The sequence below is a fragment of the Cephus cinctus genome, unplaced genomic scaffold (assembly GCF_000341935.2).
Source record: "Cephus cinctus unplaced genomic scaffold, Ccin1 Ccin1_scaffold0299, whole genome shotgun sequence".
NCBI classification, from domain to species: Eukaryota; Metazoa; Arthropoda; class Insecta; order Hymenoptera; family Cephidae; genus Cephus; species Cephus cinctus.
Window position 1 is genome coordinate 438893 of NW_014333002.1, and position 17867 is coordinate 456759.

The 17867-nt window shown below is 37.0% G+C and overlaps 3 protein-coding genes across 6 annotated transcripts; 2 read left to right on the top strand and 1 right to left on the bottom strand.

Annotated features, from left to right (window-relative positions):
* The first annotated feature begins 4765 nt into the window (after window positions 1-4765).
* On the top strand, window positions 4766-8304 carry LOC107266143 (zinc finger protein 362). Of its 2 annotated transcripts, XM_025083438.1 has the most exons (4): window positions 4766-5185; window positions 5663-5962; window positions 6065-6885; window positions 6968-8304. In XM_025083438.1, exons 1-4 carry the CDS (start codon window positions 4982-4984, stop codon window positions 7200-7202), a joined length of 1560 nt encoding a protein of 519 aa, XP_024939206.1. In that variant the 5' UTR covers window positions 4766-4981; the 3' UTR covers window positions 7203-8304. The 2 variants fall into 2 exon arrangements, with proteins under 2 accessions (XP_024939206.1, XP_015591819.1); XM_015736333.2 differs by having other exon boundaries at window positions 5663-6885.
* Window positions 8305-8526: 222 nt separating this feature from the next.
* On the top strand, window positions 8527-9693 carry LOC107266144 (ATP synthase subunit delta, mitochondrial). Of its 2 annotated transcripts, none has more exons than XM_015736335.2 (4): window positions 8527-8647; window positions 8882-9005; window positions 9082-9279; window positions 9375-9693. In XM_015736335.2, the coding sequence occupies exons 2-4, from the start codon at window positions 8889-8891 to the stop codon at window positions 9540-9542; spliced, it is 483 nt and encodes a 160-aa protein (XP_015591821.1). In that variant the 5' UTR covers window positions 8527-8647; window positions 8882-8888; the 3' UTR covers window positions 9543-9693. The 2 variants fall into 2 exon arrangements, with proteins under 2 accessions (XP_015591821.1, XP_015591822.1); XM_015736336.2 differs by lacking the exon at window positions 8527-8647 and adding an exon at window positions 8672-8688.
* Window positions 9694-9794: 101 nt separating this feature from the next.
* On the bottom strand, window positions 9795-17867 carry LOC107266142 (zinc finger protein 518A). 2 transcript variants are annotated; one of them, XM_025083436.1, is made up of 7 exons: window positions 17844-17867; window positions 17176-17582; window positions 15395-15618; window positions 14330-14347; window positions 13720-14002; window positions 13428-13614; window positions 9795-13351 (listed from the first exon to the last, which is right to left on the bottom strand). In XM_025083436.1, the coding sequence occupies exons 1-7, from the start codon at window positions 17850-17852 to the stop codon at window positions 11717-11719; spliced, it is 2763 nt and encodes a 920-aa protein (XP_024939204.1). In that variant the 5' UTR covers window positions 17853-17867; the 3' UTR covers window positions 9795-11716. The 2 variants fall into 2 exon arrangements, with proteins under 2 accessions (XP_024939204.1, XP_015591818.1); XM_015736332.2 differs by lacking the exons at window positions 14330-14347; window positions 17844-17867 and having other exon boundaries at window positions 17176-17503.

Consider the following 17867-nt stretch of genomic DNA (forward strand, 5'->3'; position numbering starts at 1 on the left):
ACTAAATTATTATTAAATCGCGCATCGGTATAGTATTTTATTCAATAAATAATCTAAACAAAAAAATATTGTAGTTCAAAAGAAACACATTAAGGGAATTATCAGAGACATTTTACTAATTTTCAAGGCAATAAAACGCCGTTACTCCAATTAGCGAAATCAGGCCCAAAAAAGGGTTCGGAATCACAAAACCTGTAATTGCGATTGGGCCTAATCCTTGGTATCAAATTAAATTTTAAATTTCGCGCTGTAACAATTGTTAAAAATTCTCCCACAAATTACACGTATATATTGTTTTCCTTTTTTTTTTTTTGAGAATTTTTGCCGAGGGCTATATTACGTTATGCTTCACTAGGAACCTGTCTGATCCAATTGGGATTAGATAAATCATAATAGGATGAGGTTTCACGCTGAATTGAATATCAGGCACAGTTTTAAAAAGCCACCCACCTTTTAAGCGAGCCACCGCTTCTCTACCACAAGGGGCCTGAAGAGATCGAGGGCTCCAACATATTGTATTGGATTAAATTAAGCAGGGGGAATGCGCGTACTATTATATGCACAAAACTTGTGTGCCAAGTGAGTCGTGTTTTAGGACGGGGTGATCGACCCCCCTATAGGCTGATCTGCCGAAGGGGATTCTAATATTATTTTGTCATGTGACCCATGTCACCTGCCCCGCACGTGATTCTTCTAACTCTAATACCAAATACGCGGTACTGCCAACCCCGCAAAAAAAGGACACTGGCTCTTGGTTCTGCAAAAGAAAAAAAATTCTGTAAGGCCCATATACCATATAATAAAAAAAAAAATATATTTTCATATCTTTAAATATACATCATTGAACCCTTTCAATTGTATTATGATAATTTCGATTATTTTCTTTATGATTCCTCAATTAAATAGAATATTCCAAATTTTACTAACCATTACACTCAATTGAGACCATTTGGATTGACTCTTAAAATCGTGCAAACATTTCCTAATGGCTAAATACAGCCTCTACACATAACACCATAAAGTGACTGCACGCGTCCCACCATGGGGTATCGTATGGTCACGTGTCATGTTACATGGGACTTATTTTCACTAGATGCAAGCAATATGTCGGTGCCACGTGCCGGAAAAATCTTCACTCTGACTTTTATTCAATTGTAACTTTTCCAAATTTGCTTAAAATTAACATTTTTTATGTACGACAAGACTAATATAAAAGCGGGACGGGTTGCTATACCTAGTGGGATGATTCGAGCGAATATTAATAACAGACACAAGTCTGCATATTATCTAGTCGTACGTGGACGCCATTAGCAAGGACTTTCGACACTTGCAAAACCGTATCGAATCACCTTTATAGCGAAACACCCCGCAAACGCAGCCATAATTCAGCATCCAAGCTGCGCCGTTCGTCGTAGTTACGTTCTAGTAATAGGGGATGCGAACAATAAGATTCGTTCTCCTTCTGCTAGGAAAAACACCCCAAAAGTCACGTTAATTTTTCCAGCGCACCCCCAAAACAGTGTCATCGTAGTGTCTTTCATGCGAGGGATACAAGGTGAACGTGTAAAGTTTCATAAAGTCAGAAGAATCGTCAGTACTTGGACGCTTCGAAGTAAGGGTAGATTTTTGTTTTTATATTAGGGGTGGGATTAAAGGAAAATAGAAAATTTCTGAATACCCTGTTAGTCTTGATGTCTGATTTTAAAATGAAAGAAAGTCCTAACGCGTTAAGGGGAATGATGGTGGATGGTTTTGATGCGCGTAGCTCAACCAAGAGAGGGTGGTCCCGGCTTATTTTAACCACCGATACAGGGGTAGGTTAGGGTAGAGATCGTAAGGGAGTTGCGATAATACGTAGATGATAATCGCGATATTAATATCGCATTGGGAAGCGCACACATGCGTGCAAGGCTGCATTGGTCACGGAGGAACACTTGCTCGCTTGCTGGCACCGCGGTTTGGTGTGTTCTCTGAATGCACCCTGATTTCAGGGTGGAATAGGGGTGGCAACCCTCAAGCCAGGACGACGCGCTGGAACCAAATTCAGAAGAGTGACCGGTGGGGTCCGGGAAAAATTTCTTGCTGCCGGTAAACCTGTTAGGAACATTGACGTCACGTAGCAGGAAACTTACTACTGTTATTTAAAAAAAAGGTGATTAATTAATAATAAATATATATATCTCATATAATAGGCATTTAGAGCATTTAATTCCTTAATATAATAAATGTCACTGTATTCTGTGTTATGATGAAGAATTCGAAAAGTGGTATACACTGGGATTTAGGAAATTTTGAAAAAATCTTTTTCACCTATAAATTCTTTCAAATGACCTGGAAAGTTACCAGAAGCTGTACACCCTTCTCCGCGATGCAAAGTAGGGTCCTTGCTGGAACACTTGCTGGAACCATTCTGGTACATACAAGGGGTGGTATGGTCTTTGGATTCGAAACACTCGTGCTCGAGTTTCAAGGGATGGTAGAAATAGGGTGGTGTAGTTAAGGGAGAGAGTTGGTTCGACTTGTGAACACTTGTGTTATTCCCTGGTCCGACACCATTCGTGTCCCAGTGAATCACAATTCACAGACAGAAGCAGGCACTGCAAAAGTAAGAAAATAATTTGCGAGGACATGAAAACTCGTGGGCTTATGCGAAATACAAATTAGGCCTAATAACATAAGATCCTTAATCTATCCTGGTGAAAGACTATCTAACATCATAAATGACTTTAACCTGCTGACAATGGTAATGAGTACTAATGAGTACTTTTGAAAAACAGGTGAGGATATACCAACAATTTCTTAGCGCGTTTAAGCGTAACAAAAAATCTTCTTCGCAACATTTAGACCTGGGCAATAGGGCCAGTTTTTGATTTTAGCAAATTTTCCAAAATTTTTGCACTATCTGCGGGTATATTTCATAAACACGAAAAGTCCAACAATCAATGTTCCCCTATGACCCTCATGAATCCTACTGTTTTGGGCCCTATAGATTTATCGTGATTACGTATATGTCACAGCAGTTACGTTTTATCTTATCAGTACCGATCTATCTATATGCATAAGAGCGAGATGAATGAACCACTTAATTTGTTAATCAACCGTTGATTCAGATGCACCTTTTCCTCTTGCAATTCAGATCCCTTCGCACTCAATGGGAGGCGCATTGGTTTGCAGCTGAGCCAAACAATGTCCTTTCACATGAAGCTTTTAAGGCCCCATTCAGCATCAGGAACCCTGTATCCTCGTGACATTCGCAAGCCATGGATAAATCTGGCTCCAATCCACTGTACTCGTATGACGAACCTAAAAAAAAAAAGCAAGAAAAGTAAATGAAATAAAAATTTTTTAAAATCATCAGCAAATAACTATTAAGTCTGAAAAAAGTACCCTGTCTGAGTGTAAGTGGCGCTGAACCCTCAGGCACCTGCGAAATAATGCACCTGCGTCATTGAAACCTGTCTGGAAGTATTTGGAAAAAGTCGAATATCCATTTCAGCCCTTTCCCGTTTATATCCTTCATAAAATGCTATTATTCTGCGTAACCTACCCCCAAGCAGTAATAAAAGAAATATTTCTAGATGAAGATCTCTGTTTCTTTTCACTATTCGTACATTTTCTAAGCGTGCCCCTCGGTGCCGTTTCACTGCTGCCCATAATTTGCAATTCTTTCAAGCATTGTCCAAGACGGTCAGACAAATTGGTATTTCCTTTGTAAAATCCCCTTAATTCTCACGGCCAGTGTACAAAATGGAGTGGTTGAATATCTGACGACTGGCTCCTTCTGTTTGGGTCTCAAATTTTAAGCGCCGACTGCGCTATCAATGAAATTGGCACCGGGTCAACCAGGACAGAACGTCATCGATGATCCTTGCTAGAAAATGTATACGTTCCAACCGAAATTCTGTGAGGATTTACCTGACAAAAGGGACGCCAGACAGAGGGGTCCGGGGGGGGGGGGCAAGTACTTTTATTATTACTAAGATCGACAAGCCTGATAGCATCTTTACGACTATGTACCTACCCAGGACTCAAAACTCCAAGACTGAACCTAATTTGAAGTAGGGTTAATCAACTTGAAGATCAGCTTGGTTAACCAGGAGAAGGTTCAACTTGGAAATAACCCTAATACAGATGCCAATAATTGCAAGTACAAGTTTGCTTAATTCATCGGACACCTAAAACAAAAATAAAGACAGTTACCTATCAGATATAAAAATGTCATATAGATATACGTACTTGATAAAATCCACGTGTAGACCGGACCACGTGTCCTGTCGTTATCCCGATAAACCGGTAGGAGCACAGTGGAGAAAAAAATGGTGGGTGCGTGCACAATGTTGGTAGACCAATGATGTACCAATGAAGCAGTGTAGCGTGGAGAATATGCTCCACCCTAAGTGTTACCAAGCATAGGATGCACCTTGCGGTAGTAGGCATCCCCTTCAGGATCGAGCCCTAAAATAGAGAAAGAGACAAAAATTGAGAGAGATGGAAATCACCACCCCCATGATTTTTGGTTTGGCGAATGAAACAGAGGGGGAAGGTTGAAAATTCCCCCCGTGGCTCTTTAAATACAATTACACATATACTCATACCAGAAGAGGGTTGGTTCCTGTTCCATCGCTCAAGCAAAAGTTCGATGGTGGGGATCTGGTCAAAATTCGACAAACCCCCACCCCTGTAGATTATTTAAGCCACGTGCAGTCGGTAGGTCATACTCAGTTGTCACCTTAAGGCCGCAACAACAGGATCAGCCACTGAAAATTTCATGGCGTAAATTCATTGGTGTCCGCTTGTACACCAAACGCTTAAGATACTGTATTTTTAACAAATTACACTGGTAAAAAAAAAGAGCATTAAAATCAATCGCGAATTGTACTTAGGGTGACAGAAAATCAGTGCTTTTGAGTTTGACCGTGTGCCGTGAAAAATATTTGCAAAATTTTTCTATCGCTCGAAATAAATATTATTGCAAACGCACATGGAGCCCTCCTGTCGGCGAATTATGTATCCGATAATACCGGAAGCTGCAATTGTGAGGAGTATCGAAGCACTGAAGAGATCCACGATTGCGGACAATGACAGACCTACTGTTCGCGCAGCAACTTTATTAAGAAGAGACTCTTCTACTCAAGTGATTGACGTGAACCGGTTGCCTCACAGGAATACACCTATCATACAGTATGTAAGTATAGTATACGACAACAATACCTGCCCGGTGTAGCTATAGATTGTTTATCAAGAGTCATAGTAGAAGCTTGCTATGATCTCGCACACAGTACTTCTCATTCAATAAGAAATTTGATAAGTCAAGGATTTAATTCTGACAGCGACCATTCGTATACGTACCAAAAAAATTGTATATATCGGAATACATTTAATTTGACCAACTAACCGAAACAGAATTTTAGAGTATTTTCCGTGAGTGCGAAAGAGACGAACTTATGGAGATTTCTATGGGTAGACATACAGATGACGTATGTCAGTCAGTGATTAAAAATTTTTAATAATTTTTTAATCGTTAAATACTCGATGAAAGGTGCAAAATATGTTTATGGATTGAAAAAAAAATTCTTAATTATAAAATATTGTAAAAAAAATATGTATATGGAAGTTGTATTATTTTATCGTTTCTCATGGTAAAATATTTTTTTAATGACAGATCGAGGTTGCCGAAACGGAAGGTCGACTCTATTGCCTCGATGGGCTTGTGAACTCCACCTGCTGGGTGAAGGTAGTTCCACTTGCTGAAGACTGTCAAAGCTGCAACGTTATCTTAATGTCCACTGACGGCGGTGTCATATTGAAGGCAATAAGAAGTATAACACCTGGTGAACCGTTACTCATGTGGTTCACTGAGAATATTCTGGCGATGATGAACATGCCTTTCCTGACGCCGGCTAATATAAGAAGCAAACGTCCCGGACGCGTTCTGGGAATGATTGCACCGAATGGGCCTACAGTGAGTTTCAAGGACGCAGCATCATTCCCATGGAACACTGGTCACAATCGCTACATATGTCACATGTGTCACGATCAATTCGAATTTCCAAATCCTTTGAAGATTCACCTGGCCTTGCAATGTGACAGACTTGATATCAATCATCTCTGGAACGTCTTGACCAGGGAACTTACGGCTCCACCAAGAACCACCCTGCCCCTGGACATATTCCCACATAACGTCCAGCCCTTTCACTTCGAATTGACCAGTTCACCTCATACGTCGCCTACTAGGATATCGCCGATCATCGTGGAGACGCGTATGGAGAGTACTGCGACCTTGACGGAGATTTCACCAGGTTCCTTGATTCAAGTTTCACCAAGCTCATCCATTCATCCCTCTCCGAGCTCTTCGATCCAAATTTCTCCAGTTTCTTCGGCCCATCCTTCGCCAGTTTCTTCGACCCATCCTTCACCAGGTCCTTCGACCCAAACTTCTCCAACTACCGTGATCCAAAGTTCACCAGGATTGTCAGCTGAATGTTCTCCAGTTTCTGCAACCCAAAGCTCTCCCTGCCTTTCGAAGCAACCCTCCCCAGGTCCATCCACCCAATCCCCACCACGTTCCTTGGTCCAGCTCTCACCTAAATCGTCCAACCAGGTATGTCGCATCCGCAAGAACCTGGGGCACAGGCATTCGGCCTTTAAGCCGTATATGAATCAGCCCCACGTTTACCCTGTCCCTGTAGTAGCACATGAAGAACCCGTGGTGCCCCATTGCACTAGCTACCACGTGACGCCATCTCATGCTCAGGTACGACCTGAGCTTCACGCTGCTCAGATGGAGACGATCGTCAGCAATCTTGGAAAATCTAAACGAGGTCATCTTTGCATTTACTGTGGAAAGGTCTACTCTAGAAAGTATGGACTGAAGATTCACATAAGGTAAGAGACTTTGACCATCTGATGATACTGTTTCAAGTGAACTTGTGACTTTTATTGACCTGGTAACTCTTTTTTTCTTCAGAACTCACACTGGCTACAAACCTCTGAAATGCAAATACTGTTTGAGACCTTTTGGCGATCCCAGCAATCTGAACAAACATGTTCGACTACATGCTGATGGAGACACTCCTTATAGGTGTGAGCTTTGTGGCAAGGTTCTAGTTAGAAGACGAGACTTGGAACGTCATATTAAATCCAGACATCAGGATAACGCTGATCTAGCCTCTGATACCTCTTCCGATGGTACTGATGTATGAAATGAATTTGTTCTTTTATTATTCATTACTGTTTTATATGTGTATATATATATGTATAGAAATTACGATACTTTTTCCTTGGTAGGAAGAAAACGAGATTATAATAGGCTTAGAAGCGTTGATTCATTGTCTCAAATTCATTGATAGTCAATTTAAGGGATGAAGAAATCATATTCTATTTATAGCTTTAAGGGCAAAAGAAATTTGCAGTCTTGAGGTCGCGTACAAGACAGAAAAAATGTACTTTAATAAGTTTATTTTTGGACTATTAATTCAGGTTCATTCATGGGTCAATTTAAACTGTAAACACACAAAATATTCTAGTTACAGCTTTAGACACACACAAAATTACGACCTTGAAGTGGCGTTAAAAAAAATTACTTGCAAAAATATTGTCCTTATTGGGATTTCTACGTAATTTTAAATGACAAATTGGGTGGTGTGGGTAAGGGATGACGTTCCTCATGGCGCATTCACGTGTTTGAGGATCGCAAGGGTTGATCTTCCGTAAATTACGAATTTACCTTAGTCACGTCGTTATTTAATAGGCTCATGTCTTTGGGCATTTATTATAGTTATTTTTTTTTAAATATCTCCCTCTTTTATTATTTTAACGCATTACTGTACATTTCGTGCAGTAAATATTTAAAAAAGCAGACTTGACTGACGGCCGAACTTTATTTCGGCAAGTTTATTTAACGAAACAAAAAAATTAGATGTATATAAATATTGTAAAATTTATATATTGTTATAGGAAACAAGCGAATTTTTTCGCTGATCACTTACAATAGACTTTTAGCTAATAAGCATACTCTATATAACTAGCAACAGATCAATGGAATTGAGTACAAGTATACGGTAAATCATACAAGTGCCATGTAAAATAGTATTCGATAAGTTGTGCCTTTTTTCTTCTCAATATGAAATGAAACTTTGTCAAACCTTTTTCCGGTAGAGCTCATACTGTATTCGAGCTATCAGCGAATTATAGATATAGAACCTGCTGTAAATAGGATGGCAAAAATATTTTTATAATCATATATAAGAACATTGTTAACTTAGTATGTATACACAATTTTTAAATAAACTTGTTACAAGCGCACATTTTAGCATCTCATTTTAAGTTCAAAAACTCACCATTAAACTTTCAAGGGTAATCTATTTTGATAGTAAATAAGAAATAAATAACCAGATTATGGATATATTTGATCCAAATAATAATGAGCATGAAAGATATAGTACATCACATGCAAAGCATGTTTTTGTTACGTAATTGGATTCGGTTGGTACGAAAGATAACAGTCGGTACAGTCGTTGCAAACGCAATATAAGAGGTTGATTCTCATATGTTTTACATGATTCATGGTTAGTGGCTGCAGAAAATAGCGCCTGCGCTCGATTTATTCCTTCTCTTGGCAAACCTTGGCTTTTATCATAAAATACAGGTACGATTTGTGTGACGGTGAATTTAACAAAATTTTGAAAGGTAATGAAATAAGAGTGTAATTCTCATGAATGAAATTAATAAAAGAATATGCTCTATTTCAATACACGTAATGGGATTAATAGCAGAAATTCGTGACAGAGTTAACCGACTTGTTTCGATCCTGTGATGTAACACTCTAATCGTGTCAAATACTGTGCAAAATAGTACTATAAAAAATTTTCCATGATTTTAGGTAAAAAATGGCTACTATTTTTCGTACACTTCGCCCATGCCTCAGGAGCTTACGGAGCCAGACCAGGTCATATGCCGATGCTGCTGGAAATGAGATGAAGTTTACTTTTGCTGGAGCCAACCAGGTACCAATAATTATAGTTTTCTGATATCAAAAACATGAATTTTTCAAAAGTTAATTTTTTTATACAATTCTTTTAGGTATTTTATGATCAAGCTGCAGTTCGTCAAGTAGATGTCCCTTCTTTTTCTGGGGCATTCGGTATATTGCCAAAGCATGTACCAACCTTAGCTGTTCTCAAGCCAGGAGTTGTTACAGTTTACGAAGAAAGTGGTGCAACTAAAAAGGTGTTCGTTTCCTCTGGTACAGTAACCATCAACGAGGATTCTAGTGTTCAGGTACGGTTTATTATTCATATTTCGTGTACAGAGTATATTTTCTAGGAAGATCATTATATAATATATTTGTGGTATTATAATATACTGTTATTTAGATTCTTGCTGAAGAAGCCCACCCTGTCGACAGCCTTGATAACAGTGCTGCAAGAGATATACTCAGTAAGGCCCAACAGCAACTGTCTTCTGCTTCATCGGAAAAGGAGAAGGCTGAAGCAGCCATTGCCATAGAAGTAGCGGAAGCTCTTGTTCAGGCATCGCAATAATTAGATTTCTTTACACAATTAAATCATAGATTCACATCGCGCTGAAATCTTAGAACAAAGTATGTTTTCTGAGATACATGCTCTGTAACAGTCTGACCTTGTTATGTCTCTGTACAATTATATTATAAAAATAAAGCATTAATTGTAACAATAATTTTCAGCATCACCAATTTTTTAAGTGTACCCACATCGAAATGAGAAATTCAGCCGTACTAAAAGAGAAATTTTCAACAATGAATAAAATTCCCATCATAAATGGCAGTGTACAGACATTTCTGCAAACATTTTATTGCGTATTAGTTAGGTCATATACTTTGAAAACATAATATGCGTCCTACATGTTATTAGGTACACCAAGATTAAATTTCTTTTTAAACGAGTATGCTTTAAAAAGTACATAGTAACAGCCGTCAAAAATTACACACTGAAATTGTTAAGACTTTTTTTTCGCCATAAAACTAATTATTATTGAAATAACAAATTCCTGAAAAATTCCATAATAGATACCTCAATTAAGGCACTCATTATTCTCTGGAGTTACGGCTAAAATATGAACGCACCTTACTATACAATTCTTCTAAACGAATAGCATAAAAAGCATACTGTTTGTAAAAAAAACAAAAACAAAGGAATGGCGCGGCTTCGCATACCAGCCCATACAAATTTAAAAAATAATTTGGCACACCCAATCCAATTTTCACATGTTTAACATAAAAATGTAACAAAAGTTAATTAATAAATACACCGTGATAACTTTAATTATATTTTAGCTTAAATCATTTGGTATGACGTGTGCTTAGGACTCCATCTTTAAGCCATTGCACACTGAACTATCACTTGTAAAACAGGTGCTCAGGATGGATTTAAGCTTTTCGCATAGTTTTTCTGTGCTCTGGAAAAATCAAACTTTGGATATTTTGTACACGAGACACAAAATCGCCTACGACAATGATTCACCACTTAATATAATGAAAGAAAAAGAAATATCCAACATAAATTAAAATATACTTAAAAGTATATCCTTACACGTTTTTATACTTTGCAGGGGAACAAAAAAAATAAAAATAATTCAAGTATCTCAGGAATGGCGTCTGATATTGCACTCTATCGCATTCTTCAACTTTTTTATTATTTTCTCTCTGAATTCATTAATCGTCCCAAGCTTTGTGAGACATGAAACGAATAACTCTTGCTCAATTGAAACATAAATTCGTACTGTATATCAAATGCAATTTCTTGTAAATCTAAATAAAGTATAATGCGTCAGGGAATTACCAATTACACTTAGTAGAAATCCATCGTTAGGTTCTAAAAATTGAATGAAAAAAAAGTCATTGGTACCGAAGTTTAAATTCCCAGTTTAGAATTTCTTTTTATAACGCAAAAGAAGAAAAAATATTCACTAGCTTTTATATACCATAAATAATAATAAGGAAAATACCTACAGGCTTTGTCGCGCCAATCTGTGCCTACTTGAAAATCCATGTCATTCACCATTGTTAACCTTTTAGCTACGGCTGGACTTTCTGCAACACTTTATTATCTCTATACAGTAGCAAAACGCTTTGCACTATGACATTATATCGGAATAGAGTTATTAATGAATAAATTATAATTTATTTTTTATTTTTTTATACTACAAAATTTTTCATATTATTTTTTATATCCACGAAGTCCATTATAGTGGTGTTCAGTAGCTAAAAGGTTAACGATACTATGGAAAGACATATAAAACACAGATACTCTGTATGTAATTTTAAGGTCACATATTGGCAGATTTGTAATTAAAACTTTATGTTCCTTGTATTAGTAATAGATATTTTTTTTTTCAATTACTCCTCCGAATTTTTTTAATTAATCAAGAGAATCTAAATTGATTATATCATTTCGGTAAAATTCTAGATTATTGCATAGCTATTATAATACAGTCGTATATTCTCTATAATTAACTTAACGTTAATATCGAATATGCCTGACCAATCACGTATCCGCTACACGCTAGCGGACAATGCGAACGGCCTGTTGATAAAAATCCGCAAATTTCAACAAGAAACAAAACGTCTATAGAATACCTCTCTAATATAATAATCGCGTAACAATGATTTTCGCTTTTTATTTTAATTTTATCTTCGTTTGCTATGACTAGTCATTTGACGCGATATTTCAACTTCACTTCATTGATTATTAGCTAATTGACTTTTAATCAAAGCTATTGGTAACATACTGTGACGCTCGGAAGATTTTCCTCTACAACAGCCACCAGCGGTGCTATCCTTACAACAATTACGACTGAAAACTCGTTGTAATTGTTGTAAAGTCTTCAAGCATATAACAACACAGCAAGAACCACATCCGGCAGATCCACTTTCGCACGAACACCCGCTCTGCAAACAAGACACGAGATCATTCGCATTTTCAATTTGAATATCCTTTTTCTTAGCGTGCTCTATTGTGGTGGGCGGTGCGCTCGTACAACTTTGACAATTCGACAAGTCATCGCACTTGCAGTCAATACACTTGCAAATATCAGCATCCGCTGTGATCTCTTGCAAGACATTTCGACTCTTTCGACTCTTTGGATTTTCAGTTTTCGGACTGCTCTCCACATTGTCCAAACAATTCATGACTATCTCGACATTGACTTTACCACTCTCTGTATCAATGGTATTGGCGCTTTCTAGAGTCGGTGTGTTTTGTAATTGACTTTTCAAATCCAGTGGATAAGGCTCAGGACCGACTAAATCGACCAGCGAGTGTACAGCCGTGGGAAAGGCATTCAGTTCTGACCAGGATTGAGTTCTTAACGCAGGCGCTGTAGCCAACGCCATTACGTCTATCCAAGGTGCGGGTAATTCTTCTTCAGAAGCCATAGCCAGTTCCACTGCTTCCGATTGACAATTATTTATTATTTTGGAGGACATGCTATCGGTAACGGTGGTTGTGGATTCTGTTGCTTGAATATCCTGAATATTCGTGTCATCGACAAATCCCAATGATTCGATATCACTGGCGAATAAATTGGTATCGTTGTTATGATTAACCATACTTGCAACGTGACTAGAAATTGAACTAACATTGTAAAACGTTGTGCTATCTGAACTAATTGATAACGCGCCATCAATAGCATTTGTGAATCCACCTTGATCCGATGCTGCCGCTTGAGCTTTGTACTCTTTCGAATTCTCTGTGAAATTCTTAGAATTAGATATCTGTGCGATTGTATTCTGCAGACCATTTTGCATAATCTTCTGTTGCAAATTCAAAGTGCATCCCTCGACGTCCTTAATTGACACATCGCTCTGACAACTAGGAGCTGTCGTATCGTTTAATAAATTATTTTGGCTGCCATTCGAATTTGATAAGTTATCGAACTTATAATTCACATTATTATTCAAAGTAGTGATAGTCTGCTTTGGAAAATTATTAATAATAATGTTGTTCGTGGCTAAAAGCGCAATCTCATTGTTTCCACTAGAATCAAATTCGTGACCCGTAATTTTGGAATTATTCATCTCTTGCTGTACATTACTCCCGGTATAATTAACCTCTCCGTTAAAATTATTGGCACTCTGATTCAAAATATTTAATATAGAATCGCTAGGAACGTTAAGATCTTCTGTACTCTGTGCGGAAATATACGTTATATTCTCATTGTTATCCGTGTCGTTAGAGTTAAGCGGTATGATGGCGTAAGATGGCACAGAACTGTCGCTGACGTTCACTTCCTTAATGGCGACCTTGGCTTCCGGTTGAATAGGATTATTCTTGTCATCTGTTGTCACGCCTTGAGACTCGTCTTTCTGTGATTGCTGAAAATTCATGCAATATTTTCGTCCACTGCACAGAATTAGACTCCTTTTGAAATCTATTATACACTATACATACCAACTCTTTATCGTTCGCAACCTTTCTGTGAGTTTTTAAGTGACTTTTCAGACTGTGTGGTGTTGTGAAGGATCTCTTGCAGTAATTATAAGTGCACATATAAGGACGCTCACCCGTGTGTGTCCTCTTGTGCGTTTTCAAGTGATGCGACGCTGTGAATGCTTTGCCGCAGCCCTTTTCTCTGCATCTAAAACAATAGGATGGATGCTTATAAACTTTGATTATTGTTTTTCTATAATTTTCTACGTTTTATTAATATATTCTTAATACCTAAAATACTTAGAAAACATACTTGTACGGTCGTTCCTGTGTGTGAGTGCGAACGTGCTTCTTGAGGTCACTCAATGTCGTGAAGAATTTGACACATCCGGTTTCCTCGCAATTGAATGTATTTCCACTATGAAGTCTTTGGTGAGCTCTCAGTCTGTAAAGGGTATTGAATGCCTTCTCGCAGCCGCTGTGATTGCATTCAAACGGTTTTACTTTCGTATGTACCCTAATGTGGATCTTTAGGCTGTATGACGTAAGAAAGGCCTTGCCGCAACTTGGCTCCGCGCACTTAAACCGATACTCGCCTGAAATTCGTCAGAATTGCTTCGGCATGGTAACGGAATGAAAAAGCGGGTGGAAAAAAGTATATATAATAATATAAAAAATATATATCGTGCTCGTATCCCCGTAAGCACTATCCGGAAGCCATGCAAAACACGAAACATGTTCCCACTTATGATACAGAGCCAAAAATAAACTGAATATCTCTTGTGAACTTGGCCCACATTTTATAGTTAATATTTTTGCGTTCTCGAAATTCATTAAGAAACGAACAGGTGCAAACGTCGACATGGATTCGGTTGTGAGAGTGTTTTTCGAGGTGGCACATTTGTAGTTGCAATCTTACTTACTTACCCCAAATCTTAATCCTTAGCAAGCATCAAAACATAAATGCCGATTAGTATATATACGGTCTATATATTTTCTATTGGTATATATATATTTCATATAAATATATATATATATGTATATATATAAACTTTCATGTTCTCATAATAATGTCATGTATCGAAATTACAGGACCGCCCGCGCAGCAAAGCAATCTGTTTCTGGTTATTCTGTTGGTAAAAAATTGCGCCAAGGCAATTTAAAAAACATGCAAAGCACATTTGGCAAGTGAGCCCAGCCTGGTGAAAAAAATATCAATGGTGTCAGGCAAATCTTTCTACCATATGTATTTGTAAGCGTGGTAAGCTCAAATAGAATAGTATCTGCTAACTGTTGTATTGTATTTCAAATAAAGGCGCCTGGCCAATTAATATTTATACATATATAAATCGAAAGATCGATAGATATAGACACGTACAAATAATCGTGCGTATACGTATAATTTTAGTAAGAAAAAGAGTTGAGTACGAATCTGCAGGTATTTTGTGGCAGTATACACGAAATAAAAATAAAATGCATACAGTTTCAGAGTAATTCAATATAAATCGCAACGAATTCGTAAGATGTTATTATTTTACAAGGAAAGAAATTATAAATTTAAGAAAAAAAGAAAGTACGTAACATTCAAAATCAGGACTTACAAACTATGGAAAATGTAAGGGCGCTTGTTCGTCCCTATTTATTTTTTCATGCTTGAGTACACTTTTTGCGCTGGTACTACACGTGACTCTCTATGATAATTCCCCTGTTATAAATTCATCATTTATCAAGCACATCAAGCAGACAGATATACGTATAAAAGCTTAAACAGATCTCTTGTCATTGCTCACATAACGAATACAGAGGATATTGTGCGATATTATCAATTCAAAAGCAGCTTTCTTTTTTTTTTCACAAAAAGCTCGCGTGATTTTATTACACAAGTGCTCTCGTATCCCGAAAGATATTATATTTTCATTTTGTTTATCAAAAATACTTTTTTACTTCTTTTCACTAGCGTAATGACACAGATGCACCAGTATCCTTACCTTTATGAGTCTTCATATGCGTTCGCAGATTCCCAACGGTGCTGTAGGTACGTGAACAGCCATCGTACTCGCAAGTATAACGACTAATATGTTTTTGATTTGTATCCGGATCTGTACTTTCTATTGTGATGGTGGCATGTGAAGGATCATCTGGCATGGAGTCATTTTGCCCTGGATGAATTCTCATGTAAATCTCATTGGGGCTGATAGTGTGATGAATATACCTGTTGATGAAATAAAATTGTTACATTAGTCATTGGCAGTATATATTTTTAGAGTTATTTTTTTATATACTAAAATCGTGTAAAGGACCTTGAAATCATAGCTCAGGAAATGAAATTTAATATATGGCGGGTTAAAATTCAAAGATGTGACGACCAATAGGTTTACATTATTTAAGAACTAAAAATAAAATACTGCTGGTTTGCATGAGTAATACGTGGCAAGATATATTGTTATTTGAGGACACTGGGAGAACTAAATTTATAGCACTCTACGGACTACACCTGCTTTGCACCTAAAGAGCTCTTGTTACGTCTTCCAATTATCTAATATCAATGTCAGATTTCACAGATTATGTTAAAGGTATGCTTCCTTGCTTAAAAAATCCCAGATTGAATGTCTTCATGCTACTTTGTTTGGCTGGTGTGGAACTAAATGATTGGCCTCTTAAAAGCAATGCTATTTTTAAATGCAACATTCATGCTGCTGTTGTGTTTACAACATTTTGAACTTGAATTTTTCTGGTTAAAGATTTCTAACGTGGGAGTAAGCTTGTTTCTAAAACATGAGAAGCTTCTGTAAAAGGTTACTGTTGAAATTATGGTAATTTTTTTTTTTTAATTATATATTGGGAAAGTAAACCCTTTTTTTATTGGCACTTATCAAGAAGAACAATGTTATTGGAATTATTTAGTTAAGTTTGAATCAAGTTCTGACTCTAGCATGTATTTATAAAACTAAGTGCTACCACAGTGAAGTAAAAATAGAGTGGCATGGAAATATTGGAGATGAATATATATTCAAAAACGTTATATGTTTCACTTGAATAGCCTATTACAAAATACTGCCACCTACTAAAATGGTTTGGTATAATAATTATTTAACTGTAATTCCACTTATTTCTCAACCATGTCTAACCAGTAACAAGGTAACTTGGCATGTCAGTTCTTCTTGTTTGTTCAAACTCAAAATAAAAAGACTAAAATTTTCAATTAAAGAACACTAATATAAAAATCCTTATATTCGAAGGAGCTATCAGAATAGATCATTTTGGTAAATCAAACAAACCTGAGTGATAAGCACTCCAATTATTTACAGAGGGACAGCACAAGTAATTATGATACCATCTTATTGAAACTTACAATAATTTTAAAAAGCTATATAATTTCTCCTTATACCATTATCAGAGTACATAAAATTAATACAATACTTCAAAAAACTTAAGAGATGTTTACACAGTGTAGAAAACATGCCAAGAAATTAACATACTATTATTATTTATAACATGCATTCATTTACGGACTTAGAGGTTCTTCATATAATGATACCGTCATAATTGCAAAATATTACAACCTATAATCAAATTAACAAAAGCTCTAGTTTCAAAAATCGTAATGCCCTTATAAGGGAAGAGGCACAAAATACACTGAATATCTTGAACGATCTACACAATTATAACTGGCAGTCTATTGTTTTGACATGTGGTCATAAGATACTTTTAAAACAATACAATAATTGTTAAAAAATATACTAGAATTACAATGAAAATCCAGTCTTACCCCGTACTGTCATCGGTAAGCCTTTCGGTGTAGAGCGAGTCTTCCTCGTCGAACTTTCCATTACTGACAGTTTGCGTTTGCTCGTATACTATTCCAAAACTGGAAAGGTCGAGACTGTCATCCAGACAGTCCTGTAAATCGTGTGTCACGAGGATATTATCAAAATTTCCGTCAATTCCGACATCGTTTCCATCAGCGTTAAATTTTCCACTTTCCCACGTCGCCATATTTTTTTGTGGCTGCACAAACAAGTCATGAAGTAATACTGACATAGATGCGCCACCTAAATTCATCGGTCCACTGAACTCTATCCATATTGGAATCTGTACGCCAGTATTCGGAGGTAACCCGCGGCGTGTTCCAATATACCCTGTGAGCACTGCAATATGTGACGTCATTGAAGTATACTGTTGAAGCATTCCATTTTCGTTAGCGCCAGTGTTTATAACTGGTTGGGAATAATATCGGAACGTTTTTCATTAACTGGTGAATTACACAAATAAAACAAAGGGAGGCAATACCAAAAATATGATTATTTGCATCAAAACAAAAGAGAAAAAAATAAGATGATCAAAAAGCTATCATTTACCATTTTGTGCACATAATGATTGTTCTGGTGTTACACATATTTCGTACAAAACGTTTGTTTCGCCGTCAATTAACGTTACCTTCACCATTTTTCCCGCCTATTA